The 21,009-nt window shown below is 30.8% G+C and overlaps 1 protein-coding gene across 16 annotated transcripts in view; it reads left to right on the forward strand.

Annotated features, from left to right (window-relative positions):
- The window catches only part of Dscam1 (Down syndrome cell adhesion molecule 1), a 607,521-nt gene that overhangs the window by 344,116 nt on the left and 242,396 nt on the right, over positions 1-21,009 (forward strand). For 11 of the 16 annotated variants that reach the window (XR_012756684.1, XM_075368244.1, XM_075368245.1 and 8 more), the window contains one exon: positions 9,159-9,285. The exons of the other annotated variants lie outside the window; for them this stretch is intronic. Coding sequence is in view for 10 of the 11 variants with exons in the window: in XM_075368244.1 (XP_075224359.1) it covers positions 9,159-9,285 (127 nt within the window). In the remaining variant the exon portion in view is untranslated. The remainder of the gene's footprint in view (positions 1-9,158; positions 9,286-21,009) is intronic. 16 annotated transcript variants of the gene reach the window in all.

Here is a 21,009-nt window from a genome sequence, read left to right on the forward strand (position 1 = left end):
TTATATTAAAAGAATCCCTCTAATTATAAAAAAAATATTTCTTTTTTTATCAAAGAACCAGTTGGATCAACTGCCCCAAAATTTCCATCGATGGAAAATTCTCGTGGCTTTAATTTTCTTCGTGATCAGCAGGTGACATTATTTTGCCCTGCTCAAGGTTTTCCAGTGCCTTCTTTCAGGTAATTTAGATTGTACATTGTAATGATATAGCTATATTACTTGTTTACATTATTAAGTTTAATTTAGGATTGTAATTGGAATTTTGTATCAAGTCTTGATGTTTACTTTTCTTTTATTAGTTGTTGGAAATAGAATTAATCTGTTAGTATATATTGTTCACTGTAATTACAGAACTTTTATATTTATTATGTAATGGATTCTGTTAAATAGTTTTGTACATAAAATAATTGTTTTTTCTTCTTGAGTTGCTTATATGTTATGAATAAATACAGTCCTTTGTATAACACAGGTATAACCTGTCCCAACACAACTTTGTTTTGTAAACTTGTTTCAATTTAAAAGTAATTGGCTGTTCCTGTTTATTTAAATTTCTTTTAATTCGTTTTTCATTTTCATAAAAGAGCCAGTTGGTTTGACTGCTCCAAAATTTCCCACAATGGATAATTCACGAGGTTTTCAGTCATATGTTAGCCAAGAGTTGACCTTGTTGTGTCCAGCCCAGGGTTTTCCAGTCCCTTCATACAGGTAATCAGATTTCTTATAAAATTAAAATTTTTTAGAAACTAAAATCTTTCTTTGTTATATAATGGATATGCTGCCAAATCCTAATATTGTTAGTTTTAATATAAGTTTCTGAATTTTTTAAAATCATTTTTTAAATAAAACTTATTAATATTTTTTTTTTTTAAGAAAGTTATTTTTATTTTTTATTTTAGACCAACCTTAATCCTTCATTCAGGTAAAAACTAGTTAGTTGTTATAATTTCATTATACTAAATTTTATTTATACTAAAAATTTAGTGGCTCAGCCTAATAGATTTCAATAATCTTGATTGACATACAGAGCCTGTTGGTAGTGTAAAGCCAAAATTTACTACTGTTGCTAAAAGTCTAACGTTTGAGGCTAGACAGATGGAAAGTATGACTGTTCTATGCCCTGCTCAGGGATATCCTGTTCCGTTGTTCAGGTTGGTTTATATTTTAAGATAATTTCTTTAAATATTTTAATATTTTGATTTGTAGAAGGTTTATTTGTGATGTTTGTTTTTAATTGCTATTAGAAATCATGCTGTTTCCAAAATTTGATTGCTTTCTTTATATGAAATATGATCTGTGAAAAAATTCTTTTTGTCGAGTTGATTTGCAGCTGATGTCGGTTGGGATTCTGGTGAGTTGATAAACAAAGTATATACTTTTGAAAGTAAAATTTGACATTTCATCTTTGAATTTCCTAACTGACATAATTTTCAACTATTTTTTTATTTTTTTAAAAATTACCTAAAAAATTCCCTAGAAAGTATGTTTTGAGGTAGTAGCTTATCTGTTAGCAGAAATGATGCTTTGTGTATTATGAAAATTTGTGTTTTGTCAGGTAATATTCATTAAAAATATTTTAGGTAGGATAAAATATATATTTTCTTTTAAATTATTTGGTCACTCAAAGGATGTTCTTTCAGCTTGTTCTTTACTAAGTCTGCACATCTGTGTCTCCCAAACATACCCATTCAAAAACAAGCACATTCAATTTTTACAATTCATAAATTTATGTGTACAAATGTAAATAAATGGATTAGATCTTTTGGTCCAATCAAAATCATGGATTGATTAGAACTTTTCATAATTTTACTATAGTTTGTTTATGTTTATATCCCTCAGAGCTATTTAAAAAAGAATGATGATTTTAAGTGATTGAATGATTGTTCTATTTTGTTTTCATTGCTTCAAAATTGAGTATTACCTAATCTTTCAATATACTTATGAGAAAGATTATTGGAAAAAACTGGCTCCAGAACTACTTTCTGGTTTGGCAGAGGTACTAAAATTCAGGGGTTATTCCATGCTCTTCATTCAGGTAAAAATTTACTACATAAATTTATTACTGTTATTTTTACCTATAATTGATTTTTTTTTCTATTACTTTATGTGCTAAAGAACCGGTAGGAAGTGTTAAACCGAAGTTCTCTACTGTTGCAAAAAGTTTAACTTATACTTTTGAGGCAAATGAAAATGAAAGCATGACAATATTATGTCCTGCTCAAGGTTTTCCTGTTCCATTATTCAGGTGGGTTTGAAATTATGTATTAATTTTTCCTTTTTTATCTCCTAATGTGGCTTTATGTCTTACAACAGCCTCATTCTTGTTAATCAGCAATGTAATAAATTAATGATTCTTTATTTGAAAAAAATATATATATATATATATATATATTCAATATTAATTAAAAACTTAACCAACAAAACACAGTAACAAACAAATAAACTTAAAAAATTAACACCAATTGATTTTTGCAGGATCCCACATCAATTTGTATAAATTTCTATAATTACATCAATCGGTTATCAAAAAACTTAAATCATCACTATTACAACCCTAAAATTTGTTATGGTGAACCACTGATCTCTATATAACTGGATAGGGATCCTTATTTATGGTGTAAAATACAATTAAGTGTCCAATATCGAAGCATACTCCAGCATCACAGAATGAGGTGCTGGGAACTAAATAAAACCATCGTACGCTTGCACAACTATAATCATGATGGTAGGGATGTTTATTTTACTCAAGTCAGATAACCAAAAGAACATCTCACCGGGTTGGTCTAGCGGTAAACGCGTCTTCGCAAATCAGCTGATTTTGAAGTCGAGAGTTCCAACGTTCAAATCCTAGTAAAGGCAGTTACTTTTATACAGATTTGAATACTAGATTAAAGTAATTAAATAGCTAATATATGAACAATTTCTAAGCCAATTTGAAAAATCAAAATATAATAAAAGATGTTCAATTTTTTCTACCAATTTCTCGCAATATATTCTGAACCAATTTCAAAAATAACCTTCAAGTTTTCAGCGTAGTTTATTTAGTAGCAATTATTAAGGTTTACATTAAATCTTGAAATAGATTGATTAGTAGCAAGCCTGCTCACCATTTAAGCGATCAAGGTTCAAGCCTTCTTCTAAGTATTCCTTCTTTTTTTTTTTCGATTATTACAGTTTATATCAGTTTTAACTGAATTGAACAATAGTTTTGCAACTGCTATATATATGTAATCAATATTTTTTATTATTTATGAAAAACAACTTATTATACATTTACAATAACTACGTAAGTTTTGTAATTCTTACACATTGTTATAACCTCAAATTGTATGTTGTACTTACTTAAAAAAAGATACATTGTTCAATTTTGTATCTTTTGTTTTACAAAACACACACTTCTACATAATGTTTACTCACAAATTTATTTTCAATTTAAGTATTCACAATCAGTTGTTTATTAATGCAATAAAAATAGGTAACTTTATTAAAAATACATAATCGGAACACTTTTACTGCATCAATTTAAATTTTAAATGTGGTTTTATCCCTATTCTTACACTTACCTCTGCCCATGCATCGTCGTTTCATTTTAGTTCTAATGGTTCTACCACTCATTTAGTGGCATTAGTTTATGCTTCAAATTTTACTAATTCCAATACATGGGGTCCTCTATCCAGTTATATAGAGATCAGTGTGACAGACACACAGCTCCACTGTCATTACTCTTAAGTTAACTTGAAGCTTTTCAGCAATATGTCATAAGTGGTATTTATTTTTTATTGTTTCCAGAGTTATAGCCAAATGAAATTATAATTAATGAAATATTTGGATCTTATAAAGGGGAGGCTCATCGGTTCGAATCAGACTGCATCTCCTTGTTTTTACCTTTTTTTTTTTTTAATTTAAATATATTGATTTTATTAATAATTATTAAACTCTGATAGTAAAAAAAATACGATAAATATTAATTCAATAACAACAAAAATAAAGTTATGAAAAAATATCAGAAGTTATTAATGAAATAAAATTTTATGTATTTTTCATTCTAAAAAAGTGTGTATATGTAATTTAATAGGCGTACAAGGAAGTCATGTGATGTGGACATCACATGACTTCTACATTTTTTATACATGGTAAAATTTATTATACATTTAGCCATTACTTTTGATGTACGATCTATATCTTTCAAAATAAGATCCACACTATTGCGAGCAGTATCCAACTCAACAGATCTTTTATGAATAGCCTTCTTGGTCAAGTGACCTTTGATACACCTGGTATATATATATATATATATATTTTTTTTACTTAGCAAAATCAGTTCTTTTTTTGTTATTATATTTGTCCATATATTCTCTGTACTAATTACGTCAAAGACAAAAGTTTAACACAAATTTTCCACCAACAGTACAGAATTCAATAATGCCTCTTATCTTATGCTTATTGTTTTTTTCATTTAATAGCGCTTTCGAGGGTTTCCCTCATTGTCAGTTAATAAAACTTTTTAAATCGCACATTAAAATTGTTACATATTATAAAAATATGTTAGTCAAAAAATTAAAATAAAATATTTTATGTGGCCAGCCACATATACAGTACTGTACTAATATTATTTAAAATTTTTATTTTATAAATTATACAGATGTGCTGTTATCTGTGGTAGTTTTGATAAGAAAGTCATTATCAAACTCCGTCTATACATTAGTCAAATTAAACCATCGTCTATACTTGTATATATAATATTTTTCTAAAATATTTAATTTTTTATTATTATCACATCCTTTTACAATTTCTGTTATTTTTAAATTTGTATGTAAGTCAATGATTGAATGTTTATTGATTATTAAATGGTCTGCAAGATGGGAGAAACCTAATTTATTGTTTTATAAGATCTAAAGTGTTCTGCAAACCTTGATGTAAATGATCTACTAGTTTTCCCAATATAAATTTTGTTGTAATCATTACATGTTTTATTATACGACTGTATGGTCTATCTGCTGGTTTATGTTTTTTATCATTATAAACATTAACCAAGTTTTTAATAATGTTGTTAGTATAGGAATATTTTATATAAATATTTTCATCATCACATTTATTATTTATAGGTATCATTGTTGTATTATTAGATTTCAATTTCTGTTTTTTTATAAATATTATCAATTAATGATGTGTTATAACCATTTTTTACTACAATACATTTTATAATATTTATTTCTGCATCTAGTTTTTCTTTATTATTCTGTGTGTAATATATTGCTGTATTTGACATGTTTGTAAAGGTATTAATTTTGTGTGCCCAAGGATGATTTGATTTTCTGTTAATTGTTATTTTACTAGTTGTTGGTTTCCTAAATACGGATGTTATAATTTTATTGCTTTTATTAATTTCTATGTCAACATTTAAAAATTTATTTTTCTGTATTTGTCTGTTTTGAAAGTAAATTTTAAATTATTATGATAAGAACTAAGTTTTTTAAAATGATTAAATATTCATTATTTATAATAGGTTCATAGACTACCAAGCTACCAAAATATCATCAACGTACTGAACCCATAATTGAATTTTATTAACGTGGGTAATACCATAGACTATCCTATTCTCAAACTCATGTAAATAAATTTCGAACATAACGGCCAGTAATGGAAATCCCATGGGCAAGTTATTAACTTGTGTGCAAAAATTCATAGTTAAAATCAAAATAATTTTGTTGACATACATTACTAATTATAATTATAATGTTATCTATAAATTTTGGGTCTTCATTATTCATTTTTAGTTTATTTCTTATTGTACATATAGTTTGATCTATAGGGATATTAGAGTATATGTCAGTTATGTCATAACTTATAATTGTAGTATTTTCATTTTCTATTAAACTATTTAATTTAATTAAATTGTACCAATTTTTTACAATATACTTATTTTGTAAATTGATTTTTGATCTTAGTATTTTATCGATTATTTTAGTAATAAAATAACAAAGTGTGGATTTGAAACTAATTAATGGACGCATTGGGTTATCTTGTTTATGTATTTTAGGAAGACCAGTAAGTTTGGAGTAATATATATATATATATATATATATATATATATACATATATATTACATATACATATTACTATGAGCTAATGGTCGGTCTAACTGTTAAGAAAAGAAAAGCAATAAGTATAACTTGGCAGATTAAAGAATTTAGTGAAAGTTATATAAGTTAAGTTGTTTTTATTTCTTATGACTTTTTTATTTTTAATGGGAATAGATTTTTTAAGTCTTAAAGAAATTTGAAGATTTTACCATAACATATTGAAGTATGAGTGAATAGCAAATAAAGAAAACTGATAAAAAATTAAATCTACTGTATAACAGCCAGTATTTCTGTCAACAAAGCTGTAGTGATCAATTGTACAATTAAAGAGTATATTTGGTTTGAGATTTTTTTAAAAAGTGTTTTATTATTAATATTATGACCTTGGTCATGTGTTATGAGGAAGACATTTTAATGAGGAAGATGAATGAAATGATTAGTGAAAAAATATATTTTGTGTCGTAATTTTTAAGATATAAAATTTGCTGCGTATTAATATGTTATTTTACATATATCCTATCCCATCATTCAAGCAGATAATTAATTTTTTTTTAATTAGTTTTTAAAATTAACGTAACAATGTTAGATTTTTAAATATTTTATTTAGAAAGTATCTTCAAAGATAATTATGCAATAAAAAATGTAGGATTTTACTGGTACATGTGCACATATTTATCTTATTTTTGTCGTTGAGGGATTTATATTTTCAGTTGAATTAAAACTTTAGGTACAAATTTTTCCATAATTTTTTTAAGCTTATGGTTTATATTCTATGAAACACTTAAAAAGCATTTAAAAATTCTATAAATAATTTTAACAAATATTCTGTAGTTTATTGGATGGATAAAACATTACAGAACCTGTTGGTGCATCTAGGCCTAAAGTCTCAAATTTGGATCATCTTAGAGCTTTCAAGATAGATTTATTGGGTTCTATAAGTATGCTTTGTCCAGCCCAAGGTTTTCCAGTTCCATTTTTTAGGTATGACTTTTAGATTAAATAACTACATACTGTTAAAAATCAGCACATATCTAATTCAATAATAAAAGAAGAATCTATGTAAATAAAAATGTACTTGTTTTTTCAAAATCTTAAATCTCCAAAAGTTATTTACCGATTGCTTTGAAATTTTGACACAGTGTTACATTTGAATATGTGCGTGTTTTTATTAAACCTACTATTTATATACCTAAGATGTCTCACCTGTGGCAGGTAAAAACATACTTTTTTAAAAACAATGCTATCTGTTGGATATAAAAGCAACTCACGTTATACTAAATATTTTACGATTCCATTTGAATGTTTCTGATATGTGTGTCCGCTGTAGACTAAAAAACTATTGGACCAATTTACGTGTGGAGAAAAAGGGAGAAAGCGAAATATCAAAAAAGGTAAAAGGGAAAAAGGAGAAAATGGAAAAAAGAAAAAATGGGAAAATGGGGAGAAGGAAATGGAAAGAGAAAAGGAGAAAAAAGGGGAAAAAAGGAAAGAGAAATGGGGAATGAAAGGAAATATAGTAAAAAGGAAAATGGGGAAAGGGGTAAAAATGAAAAAGGAAAGGTGGGAGAGGGAAAAGAGAGAAAGGGTAAAAGGGAAAGGTTAAATTTTGTGAAGTTCCATAATGTTGATTTTGTTAATGTTTTATAAAACTTTCAATTGTGTTCATTTAATCTATATATAATATACTCAATCTATCAATAGCAAAGGATTGTAGGGTCTGCTAGTTTATTACATATTTATATACTAGCAGACCCGGAAACAAATATTTGTTTCCGGGTCTGGAAACAATAGGAAAGTGAAAGCAATTGAAAGTTTGATAAAACATTAACAAAATGAACATTACAGAACTTCACAAAATTTAACTTTTCCCTTTTACCCTTTCTCACTTTTATTCTCCCCCGTTGCGCATTTTCCTTTTCTCATTTTCGCATTTTTTCTCATTTACCATATCCCCTTTTCCCAGTTTCCACTTTCCCACATTTGCCCATTTTTCTACCCATTTCCTTTTCCTTCCCTCATTTTTCTTTAATTTATTTACTTTTTCCCGTTTTCTTTTTTCCTTTCCCCTTTCCATTTCCTTTTTTCCATTTTTCCCTTCTTCCCTTTTTACCTTCCCTTTTACCTTTTTGATTTTTCCTTTTCCAATTTTACCCTTTCTCCCTTTTTCCCCGCACGTAAATCGGTTTAGTTGTTTTTTAGTCTATAGCAGACACATATCGGAAACATTGAAATGGAATCGTAAAATATTTAGTATAGTGTGTGTCACTTTTACGTCCAATAGATTGTGCTGTTTTTCAAAAAGCCATGTTTTTACCTGTCACAGGTGTGACATCTTATATATATAAATAGCAAATATATGACAACACGCGTATTTGAATACAACGTTGTGTCAAAATTTCAAAGCAATTGGTGAAGAACTTTGGGAGAGTTAAGACTTTGAACAAATGAACATTTACATTTTTATTATATGGATATATATATATATATATCCATTATATATATCCATTATATATATATATATATATATATATATATATATATATATATGTACTGTTGTACTTGATGGTATTATTTAAGGAGAAATGAATTAATTGTTTTTACATATTTTATTAAAGCAGGGATTAAGAAGATAATTATGGAAGCTTATTGTTAATTAATTTAAAAAAAATTATTTCAAAAATGAAGTTCCTGACAATTTAAAAATAACTTTTTTGTTTAAAAATAACGTGTTTAAAATAGCCATTTATAATTTATTTTTTAAATTTTGCTTCAGCTCAGAAATGTTTGAAATATTGAGACAAATAATTTCATTCAGTTATTTTTTATATAAGTGAAATATTTGTACGTAAGGAATAACTTTTCAACCATTCTCCTCAAAAATGTAAGATAAGGTGATGTGATGAAAACTATTTTTAATTTTATTTTGTTTGAGCTTTGAAAATTTTTATTCTGTTTTATTATATATATATATATATATATTGGACTTTATTGTGATGGTTATTCATTCTCTAAAATAACTGTATTTATAACTGTTATTATGGAGAAAATATCAATTAAAAGATCTTTTATTTCATTCAGAACCGGTTGGAAGTGTTAAACCAAAATTAGCTACAACTTCTAAAAGTGTTACTTACCTTATTGCCAATTCTAAGGAAAGTACAACAATCCTTTGTCCTGCACAAGGTTACCCAGTGCCAATGTTCAGGTGAGAAATTAATAGGTTATATCAATTCTTTTTATTTTTTACATGATGGGTAATAATAAACTTGGGTAAATAAACGTGTGCAAAAATAATTCATAGTATCGATTAACAATCTTTCATTTATTTTCCAAAAGTTATTTGCCATTTTATATTTAATTTTATTGTAATTTGTCTCAAACATCTTAATAATGTTAATTTATAGCATAATAATTGAGCATAAGATTATTTCATTAATAATTTCATAATGAAACTGAAGAACCTGTGGGATCTACTGCCCCAAAGTTCCCCTCAGTGGACAGTGTTCGTGGATTTTCTACTACATTCAATAAAAGTATCACACTTCTTTGTCCTGCTCAGGGATTTCCTGTACCATTTTACAGGTATTGCAAAATCTATTTTTTAAATTTTATTTTAGTTTTTCTGTTTATATTATTATCAATCTAATTTTTGTCTATATGAAGTAAATCTTGGCATTGTTATCTTGTCCTCCATGTATAATTTATCCTTTAAATTTTTTTTGTTGTAATATTTTCTAACCTTTTTTGAATTAGTAGTTCCTGTCCAAGATGTTGTGCATTAATGCCAGGATTTTGGGTGTTATGCATAGAAATTGAATAATGGTAAAGAAAAGATAGAGAACCTTACTTCAGTCTAATCAAAGACAATTCATTTCTTTGATTTCTTACCTCCTTCATTTCATGCTTCTTTGTCACCATACTGTCAATGGCACCAAGCAACTGTAGGGTGTTCTTCCCTATCCAAGCTTTGCTTTCCTAAAAAAATAAATACAGTGAATTGTGTTAGTTGCCACACTTAACAATATTTTTTTTGTAAATCTTCTTTGTATCAGTGGTAAATTTATAAATCCTTGATTTTTCATTTCTTTGTAAAATTTCTTCCTATTTTGATGTCTATTAGTATTCAAAACATTTTTCTTTGTTTTTCTATCTGTGATTCTCCATTATACATATACTTTTATATATATCCATTATACATATATTGTTTTGGCCCATTCAAAATGTCTTCCCCTTTTTTATGATTCTCATCAGATTTCCATCTCCTCTCATTCTCTTCTACCATTTAACTTTTTCTTTATTCATGGTCAATTCCAACTTTCCTGGAATACTTTTCTACCTTCCTTCTTCAGTCAACATTATTAATCAACAATTTTTCTGGAATCAAAAGTACAATTTATGAAACATGGTGTATAAAGTAAAAAAAAAGATGGGAGCTTTATATTCTCTTTAAATTTATTTTTATTTTTTCCATCTTCTATCATTTCAATTTCTTTTTCTTTTCTTTTATTTGTAGTATAGTAAAATTTATTTTATTCCCTTCCATATGTAGTAATATCTTATTTCTAATCCTATTGATTGGTTTTATCTAGAATAAACATCTGTGCAGCTGCATCAGAAAATATGCTGGTTAGTTTTGTAACAGGATTAATGTTTCATTTGTGTTACAAAATACTTCAAAAAAAATTGTCTTACTATTTGCCAAATATACATTTTCAAATAATACTTCATGTTTTCTTTAAGCATTTCTTTTCTTATTCAATTTTTTCTTAACTTTTTCTTTTCATCAGTTAAATATAGTACCAGTCTATAATATTGTTCACTTATACTTAATGTAGTTATACTCGTGTTCCTTCTTTGGGTTGTTCATTTTTCATTCCAATTTATAAAACTAATAGTTTTAATTTATCCTCATCATGTTTATCTCAGTGTTATTTTTATATTGAGAATATATTCTTACATGCTTTGAAATAAATCTCACTTTTAAATTCTTACTTTGTTGAAATAAATCTAGTAATTGGGATGTTAAAAATTTCTTTTATAACTGAAGAATTTTGGGATCAACAACACTAAAGTTCCCCTCTCCTAATAGTGTTCATGGCTTTTTTACTGCTTACAATAGAAATATTTCACTACTTTGCCCTGCACAGGGATTTCCTGTGCCATTTTATAGGTATTTCTTTTACACTAATATTAGATTATTATATATTTTTGTTTTGCGTTTGCATCATTAGAATATTGTGGATGGATTTTAAATGTGGAGTATTGTTAATTAAATATTTTCGAATAGTACACAAAAAATTGAAATATTTTAAATTTAATGAATAAAATTTATTTTTCAACCAGTAAGTATTAACAAATTGTCTAATGTTTTATAGTATGATATTGTTAGATATTTTAAGAGATCCAAAATTTTAATAGGCAAGTGATTTCTTATTATAATATTGGTAGACTCTTTTCACATAAGCTAACATTTACTGGTGTTGCAATAATTTTTTTTTATAGAAGCTGTGATGGATAGATAGAATAAATACTTTTTTCTTGAATTATTCACGAGCATAAACAATATTATTTCAATTAAATTTTTAAAGTGAACTGAATTGTTAAAAAAAACATATTTTTCATTCCTTTTTCAACATTTAAATGTCCTGATATCTGTATTTTAAAATTATAATAGAAATGAGTTCAGTAAAATTTCTTCTATTGATATTGCAAGTTTTTGTAGATCTTTTGTTATAATGAATCTTTCTGAAATGTAGGTGACTTCGTATATAACAATACTATAGCAATGTCATTACAACTGGTGAAGTTGGATCTCACCTATGGTAGTCTATAATTTATTGCTGGAATGTAGTTTATTCATTTAAAATACATTTTTAGTCTTGAAACTATTTTGTAATTTATTTTTTATTTGATATCTAAATAAAACAACAGGGAACTTTCACAGATGTTGCTTTATGTGAAAAGACCAATAAAAATTTCATTTAATGCATGCTAGTATGGTACTAATTCAAAATTGTAATATCTTATTAGAACCTTTGGGATCTTCAAAGCCCAAAGTTCCAAATATGGATGATGTACGTGGTTTTAAAACCATAGTGAATTATACTGCTACTATGATCTGTCCGGCTCAAGGATTTCCTGTACCATTTTTTCGGTAAGAAATTTTATTGATTTCTCAACTACTTTATTATTCAAGAAGAAAAATTTTATTTTTGTTTTTCATATTGTACTATATTTTTTTAATTACTTAATTTTCATCAAAAATTAAAGCTTGATATTTGCCAAGTAAAACACTAATTCAGTTTGGATTAATTCAGACCATTCACCCTCCAAGTTTTGAAACCTGATTGGGGTTCTACATAAAAAATTCAGTTGAAATTCAGGAAATTCATTAGAGCCCCAATTGAAATATAGGGGCTCTCCAGAAGGGGTCGAAGTTTGAAAAATATGCCCAACAGAATTGGTAGACTGCTCCATCACCCATTCACTTGATATAAAAATATATCTTGATATAAGAATGAGAATTGATGATTGAGAAAAATAATTGTTCTACAATTTAAAGAAAGGAGCTCTACTTTTTCTTACCTTTTAATACATTATCTTCATTAATTAAAAAAAATTGTTTATTTAATAATTCAAAATTTGTTTGCTCTGGTCATTTGTTCTGGTTGGATTTGTTTTTGTCTTCTTTATTTTAATATAGTTTGAGCAATCTTTTTGTATGCACCTGTTTGTTACTTCTCAATTTTGTCTCTGTTGTGCAAGCTGCATTTTTTCATTCAATTCTTCTAGTTTTTTCTTTTACGGAATCTTTCTTACTGATTGTTTATAAGGATTTGTTTTACTTTGAATGAGTAGGACAGTATTTTTTTTGTGTAGGTGTCGGTTAACTTAAACATTATCTGTCATTTTGTAAAATTTTTATTAAAATATGTTGGAACATCCTACTAGTGAAGAGATATATAAAGAAACAAATTTTAAGTTTACATTCTTCTGAATTTAGCCATGTGAAAGTGCTGTTTTATTAATATTTAAGCAAATTAATCTGGTAAAAAAATAATTTAATCACTGTCTGAGTCAGCAATGCAAAAAATCATTGATCATGAAGTATACAATTTTTTTTTAGATCTTAGTTTGTTTTAAAATGTTATTGCATTACTTTTTTTTGGTAGATTATGACAAGAAAATCTATGTTATTGCATGAAATATTTGGCAATAACACAAAATTGTATTAATTTTGGTATACTTTTCTTGTATTTTGCAGTATTCTTTTTTTTAATTTTGGTTTCTTCTTTGGCTAATACAAAAGTTTTGTTTTTAAATATTATAATACTGCACTGTTTTCTAAATTGGATTATAAAAAGTTTATTTCATTTCGACATAATTTTTTTTATCAGAACCAGTTGGTGCATCTAAACCTCAGGTTCCGAATTTAAAGGATGTCAGAGGTCGTGCTACAGATACAAACTCCACAGTTGCCATTCTGTGTCCTGCTCAGGGATTTCCAGTTCCTTTCTTTCGGTATGATAGTCAGTGGAATTTTTTACAATTTGTTATTAGTCATTCTGTTCAAGTAATTGTATGGTTTCTAGTAAAAAGAAAAGTGAAGTTATTTGAAGATTTGATGTTTCATCAAAGCTCTTAAATCTATTAGCAATAATAAAACTTCTTAAAATATAAATAATAATTGTTTCAGTAAAGAAGAGCTCTTGTGCTTGTATAAAATCAGTGATACAAAAACTGTTGCATATAATTTTATTAAATAATTTCCTGATATTAAGTTTATATGCATTTCATATGTGAAAGTTTGGTACTTAACGTATTAACACCGCAACTACAGCTTTATTTAAAAACAAAGTAGTCAATCGGATTTTGGTGGAAAATGGGCCGAAACAGATTCAAAACACTGTACACATTTTAATTTGTTTTCAAACACTTTAGCCAGCTGATGTACTGGAATGTCTCATATGTACACTGTTATTGCAGTTTTTAGTCAATTGTGCATGGTTTGTTGCAGTAGATGCTTCTTTCACTGCGCCCCTTAGAAAGTAATCGGGGGAATCAGATTGGGTGATTATGCAGACCACATATCCTTCAAAATGATTTGTTTTACAAAAACGAATCATGTTTTTTAGAAATATGTCTTTGACATTTTGTAAAAAAGTGGCACCATCTTGTTGGAACCAACTATGATTGATTTCCATTTCTGTTAACTGATTAATGAAGTTTGTTAAAAAACACAATAAAGATCATGTTAACTGTATTTTTAAAAAAGATTGGACCCACAATGCACATTCTATTCACACTGACCCAGACTCCAGTTTTTGCTTTGTCTAAAAATTGTTCATGTAATTCGTGCAGTTGGGGGGAGGGGGTTAGTTGTCAATCATTGTTGTGTATTTTGTGAATTAATATATCCTTCCAGATGAAACTATCCTTCATCTGTAAAAAAATGTAATGTCAAGGATACTTTTGAATTTTGGTCATAAACCATTGGCAATGATTTAGTCTTTTGACATGATCTGTTGGTTTAATTTCTTCAACAAACATTACTTTGTAAGGAAAAAGTTTCAGTTCTTCTCTTACAGCTTTATGTGTGGCAGCAAGTAGTGCATCTTGCTGCTGTGCTAACTTACACACATTTACGTTGATGGACTTTCGGCTCTAGCATTCAAAATATCAAGCAGCTTCTGTTCATTTAGGTTTAGGTGGTGGTTCTTCTAGTTTAGTTCCACTTCAATCGCCTGCAATTTTTCGATAAGAGTTCAAACTGCATTGCAGTGAAGAACAGGAGTATTTGGAAACTTTTTAGAAAACTTGTGCTTCACTAAATCAGTATATTTGTTGCTTTCATGAAAAACATGTTCAAGAAGAAAAATGCGTTCCTTTACCAAAAGAACCATTAAGTTTCTCGCATTTATTGATTTCTATAAACGAAACAACAAGAAGCACTTTCAATCATTCAATCAGTAGTTCAACAACTGACGTCTTTGTGTATTACTGAGCATTGCTCAGTGAACCTACAGGGGAACCAATCTAACACTGACAGAACAGAATGTACCACATAATTCTAAAGCATACTGCATAGCAACTTTCTGAATGCTCTGTATAATGCATGAAAATCTCAAGCCTGACTTGGATTAAAACCCAACACCTTGCTGATAACGCTTACAAAGTATGATTAATGTGTAACTTTGATATTACAAGATATGTTCTATATATTTGAATAAAAATATATCTTTACATTTTTACTAAAATTCTGTTATTTTTAACTGTGGTAATTGATAAATATTTTTTTTTTCAGTAGAATATATTGTTTCAATGTAATGTTAACAGATATTCAAAACATCTATATCAATTCCTCTTCTTTTAGTAATTTATGATAAAATTATTACATAGGTATATATTTTCTCTAAAATAAGGGATGGTTATTTAAAGATTTTGTTTGCTTGTATGCTTTCTGACATTACATGATGCTCATTTGATACTTTTTTTTTTGATGTAGAAATATAATAACGTTCATTATGAAGTGTATTGGTGAATGTAGGTGTGGAGTGCTGACAAATAAAGGAAGTTTTAAATTATAGAACCAAATATATTTTTTATTTTATTTTTTTTTATGTTTTAAAACCATAGGATCACTTTAGTCTGTCCATTATCCAAATCTCTTCAAAGGGACTGTTCAGGGCCTTGTAATCCTCCCAGTACTTTTTCATATGTTCTGATCTCTTTCTGGTATTGAAAATGTTCGTGTTGTGAGTTTCTTGTGAGTGTAAAGCGAATATTTTTGTCCTTGATTCTTCATTAATTTCATCTTGTCTGTAATGTCTTCTGGTGTAAGGCCAATTTCCTTCAGATCCTTTCTTATTTTTCTGATTCATCTGCATCCTGTCCTGGTGTTTTTCGAGTCGAGATTGTACTGTACCAGCTGTTTCAGAAGTCTTGATTGGATCTTGCTTCCTCATGATGTGTCCAAAGAATCCTAGTCTCCTCTTATGCATAGTATCAGTGATGGGTTCTTTGTACACTACTTTGTTGGGGACAGTCCACCACTCCTCATCTTTCTGGTAGATTTTTCTAATTCTTTTGATTTTCTGGAGTCTGTCGGTCTTCGATTATTCGTTCAGGTGGAAGAGTGTTTCTGCTGCATATGTGGCTTTCGATTTTATAACTGTGTTGTAGTGTTTTATTTTTGTTTATGTGTATACAATTTTTACTGTAGGTGTACCAGTTAATTTTTGTGTTTTAGCTAGTTTGTTTGTTCTTGTTTGGATTGAGATTTTTTTGTTATTATTTCTCTGAGGTATTTAAATTGGGTTATTATTTTGACTTCATTACCGTTTATGTTTAGTTCTTTTAATTGTATTGGCTTTTAGGTCATAATTTCTGCCTTTTTGAATGATATTTTGGGACAGTTTTATCTGAAATGTTTTGAAGTTCTAATATCTGTGTTTTAGCTTCATCAATGTTGTTTGGTAGCAAGTTGTGCCAAGTCTTCGGCGAAACCATGGCAGTTTGTTTTGATTTTTCGGCCTATTTTTTATATTTGTAGCAGTGAAAGTCCATCACATTGGTACAGTCCTGTTTTGATCTCAAATGGTTCCGAGAGTTTAAATTTCACTTTTGGCTTAGTATTTTTGAGGATTAGTTTTATTGTGCGTTTTAATATGGGATGTAGTCTGAGGTGTCTTAGAATTTTTAGTAGGGCTTCTCTGTGAGTGCAGTCACTTGTTCGCACCCTGCCTGTAATTCTCGGCCCGTTGACTAGGGTGTTCAATAGGTGTTTGTTTGTCGGATATTTCCCGGCTTGCTGGAAGCGTGGAATCTTGAAGCTGTTGTTCAAGGGGGGCGACAAGGACCCCACCGTTAGTTCTTCTTACCGTCCTCTGACGCTCTTACCAGTTGTTGGGAAAATTTTCGAGAAGGTACTTTACCTTCGCATTAATAGTAGGCTCACTTTGATTCACATGCTGATGGACGACCAGTATGGCTTTAACCCGGTAAGAGTACAGAGGATGCGATTCTTAGGGTCCTGGATCTGGCTTCAGGCAGTGAGTACAAGTACGTACTCGGTGTCTTCTTGGACATATCCAGGGCATTTAATAACTTGTGCTGGCCCTCTGCCTTGTTTCAGTTGCAGAAGCGTGGTTGCACGCAGGATGAAATTAGGACTCTCTCGAGTTATTTCAGCGAAAGAACTGTTGTCCTTCGTGACGGCAGTTCGCAAGTAGAAAAGACCCTGTCAAAAGGATGTCCGCAGGGCAGTGTATTAGGTCCACTCGTCTGGACCATCAAGTTTGACTCTCTCATGCGGCTACGTTTGCCTAGTGGCTGTCGCGTTGTGGCTTATGCCGACGATGGACTGCTGCTGGTTGAGGGTGGCTCGCATGCTGAGATTGAGCTCAGAGCGGCACAGGCATGTAGGGTTTTGCGGTTGTGGAGTCTTCAGCATAAGATGGTTTTCAGTGCGGAGAAAACCACTATGATGTTCTTGAAGGGCCGTCTATCTGCGACTCGCCATCCGTGGGTTGTGATGGACGGTCGTTCAATTAGGTATGTCACCCTTCAGAAATATCTGGGTGTCATCCTTGATGAGAGGCTTCTCTTCAAGGAACACCTTCAGTATGTGGCGAAGAAGGCAGTTGATGCTTTCTTCGGCGTCCGTAGAGTGGTCCAACCCGATTGGGGGTTGAATTTCCGTACCATGCGGATTCTTTATAAAGGCGTTTGTAAGGCCATTATGTTGTACGCTGCGCCCGTCTGGGCTCATCGTTTGCGGTACCAATGTTATAGGAACATTCTATTACGAGCCCAGCGTCTTCTTTTGTTAGCTGTTGTCGGTTGTTACAGGACTGTCTCGCGAGAGGCAGTAACTGTGATCGCGGTCATCAAACCTCTAGATATTTTGGCTACGGAACGTAGCCAGCGATATGTTGCAAAGAAGGGAGACCTTCTTACTGCTGGGCGTATGCGTAGATCGAAGACCAAGGATTCGACTCTTGGCAAGATAGGTGGGATACTTCTTTGACAGGTCGTTATACGCATGGTATATTTCCCAATGTTAGAGAGTTGCGAGCTGTTAGCTGGATATCCCCCAATCGGCATACCACTCAGTTCCTCTCTGGACATGGTGCCTTTAGGGATAAATTGGCCAAGTTTAGGTTGGTTGATTCTGGCTTCTGTCCGGACTGTAGGGTCGATGACACCGTGGACCATGTCCTTCACATATGTCCCCGGTACGAAGCTGAGCGTACCAGAATTGCTAGGGAACTCGAGAGAGTAAACTCTATTTTGGATCTACGAGTCAACTGGAGGACTCGTAGAGAGTGGACAATAGTTGCAGGCTTCCTTCACTTCCTCGCCCTGAGCAGGGCTGCCGAAGGGATTTAGTAGGTGATAGGAACCTGGGTAGCTAGGGACCACCTGGGCAGTTGACTGGCCGAAGGTAGGCGCTTAAGGCAGCGTGCCTCGGTTAGATGTATTGATGGCATATACTTAATAACGCTGTCGGCGGAGTTGCGGTCGTTGTCGGCGGGCGGGGTTATCCTTGCCCGGTGGGTGCGGTCGCGCTCCGACGGGGGCACTTATGAGCTAATGACACTGTCGGCGGGGCTTCTCTGGGTACTGCTTTGGTGGTATGCAAGGGAGTCTTGAAGGCGGTCTGCGAAAGATGGTGAATGTCACGCGGGACTCCGTGATGGCGCTGTGCGGGAGTAGGCGTTTATTCTCCTCTCCCGGGCGGACCGAAGCGGAGTCAGATAGAAAGTCATTTTGAGTATTAAGCTGGGTTCTTAAGGGAACTAGGTCTAAATTTCGATGTATGAAACTTTAGTGGGAAAGTTTGTTGTTTAGGCAATTAGTACGGATCTGAGACATTCAGTAATTGGCTGTATAATAGTTAGGACTAGGCGCGAGGTCTTCGTTCCGCGGTTAGGCTTCTAGCTTAGTTCCTGAGGGCGACGTGGTAGCTGCAGGTGTCCGTTGTTTTCATTGTGAAGGCATAAACACGAAAAAACTATCTCGGGGTGAACTTTACCGATGCAGATGTCCCTCGGGGCATCTGCATCGGTGGCATCTCTGCGGGGCCTGGACTGAAAGCTGTGGTGCGCAATCAGTTTGAGGGCGAGAAGATGTCCTCCGTTAAAGCCACTACTGGCTAGGAACGGAGGGGGTGGTGTAGCGACCGGACACGCTACGAGGTGGGATCTTCTCCCCTGGGGGGAATCGAGATGTGAGTGCAGTCATATGATTTCTTGAAGTCTACAAAGATTATCACCATGTCTCTGCTTCTTTTTCTGTTGTAACCATTATTAGCTTGAGTGAGACTCATGATCTAGTCTGGACAGCTTCTCCACAATCTGAAACCTCTCTGGTATTATAGTTCTTTCTTGAGTGGTAAACTGATCCTGTTGAGGATATTTTTGAAAGAATTTTGTATTTTGTGTCCAGGAGTGAGATTCCCCTGTAGTTGTTAGGGCCTGTTTTGTCTGTTTTTTGTGTAGCAAGTGGTTAAGAGCTGTCATCCAGTATTCTGGTAGTTCTTTGATCCAGATGTTGACAAGCTAAAGATGAAGGGCAATTTTTGCTGGTCTTCCTGTATGTTTTCAGATCTTTTCAAAAGTCTGATCTTCTCCTGCTGCTTTGTAGTTCTTCATCTCACTCAGTGCTTGGTAGATTTCTTTTATTGTGGGAGGGTTGATGTTTTCCGATGGTGTTGTTGGGTTGCTTGTGTTGAGAGTTTAGGAGTTCTGACTGGTCTTCACAATTTAGGATTTGTTGAAATATTTAGCTAGGATTTCTGCATTTGTCTTTATTGTTATGGGGCAGTTTGTGGTTTTTATCCTTCATTATTAGGGCTGGGGTTTTGTATTTTTGGAGTTGTTTTTGATGGTTTTGTGATAGTCTTAATTGTGTTTTATTGAATTCTTCTTCTATTAATTTCAATGAGTCTTTATGGTGTCGTCTTTTTATTTTCCTAGAGTTCAGGTAATTTCTTTCCTTTGTTTTACTAGATTTTGAAAGGCTGTTTCTGATTACTGGGATTGTTGTAATAGTCATGCTTGATGTCTGTTCACTGTTTTATCATTTTTGCTGTTCCAACATTGATGCTTTTTACAGGTTGTATTGGGGGCCAATTCTTCTGTGATTTGTTTAAGGTTGTTGACTAGGTCTTCGAGTTTATCTGTGATTTTTATTTTTTCATTCTTGATTATTTGGATAGGGTCTAGTTTTCTTTTAGTTTCAGGGGCTTGGTTTTGTTGCTTCTTGGGGAGTTAATTTAATTTTAAATTTGACTTCGTATGATCTGAGCCTGTGTCTACTCCTTTTGGTGATGTTTGTCCATGAAGACATTCTAGTTGCCATTCTTTTATCTTTTATTGTAAAAAAAATTTTTTGCTTGGTTTACTGGTTGTTTTAGATATGAATTGCATAAGGAATTATAGATTGTAAAATTGAGGGATGCATTGGTTTGGATAAATTTTATAATTGCTGAATGCATGCTGAATGTGAGAGGTGGAATATTTTTATCAAGTACATATTACAAATAGAATCTTCCATTACTATGAAATCAGTTGTGACTAATTAATATAATTTTTAAACTGTGCAGATGTACATTTTAACTTCTGTTTTGCATCATTTAAAGTTTTTTCTCAAATTATTTTTAATTCTTTTTCAACATATATTAGCATGCAGTTTCTTTGTTAAATTTTACTAGTAAAAATGTCTTTGAGTTTTTGTGCAATATACATTGGTATATTTTTGATTTCCAATTATGTTTAAACATTAAATCATATGTTTTATTTTCTGTATTTAATTGTTCTCATTAATACATCAAATAATTAATTATATTCATGAACTGAAAAAAATAATTATAAAATGTTAATGTAAACTTAAGTATACTAAATGTTTATTTTAATAATTTACTAGA

The sequence above is a fragment of the Lycorma delicatula genome, chromosome 6, assembly GCF_047948215.1.
Source record: "Lycorma delicatula isolate Av1 chromosome 6, ASM4794821v1, whole genome shotgun sequence".
NCBI classification, from domain to species: domain Eukaryota; kingdom Metazoa; phylum Arthropoda; class Insecta; order Hemiptera; family Fulgoridae; genus Lycorma; species Lycorma delicatula.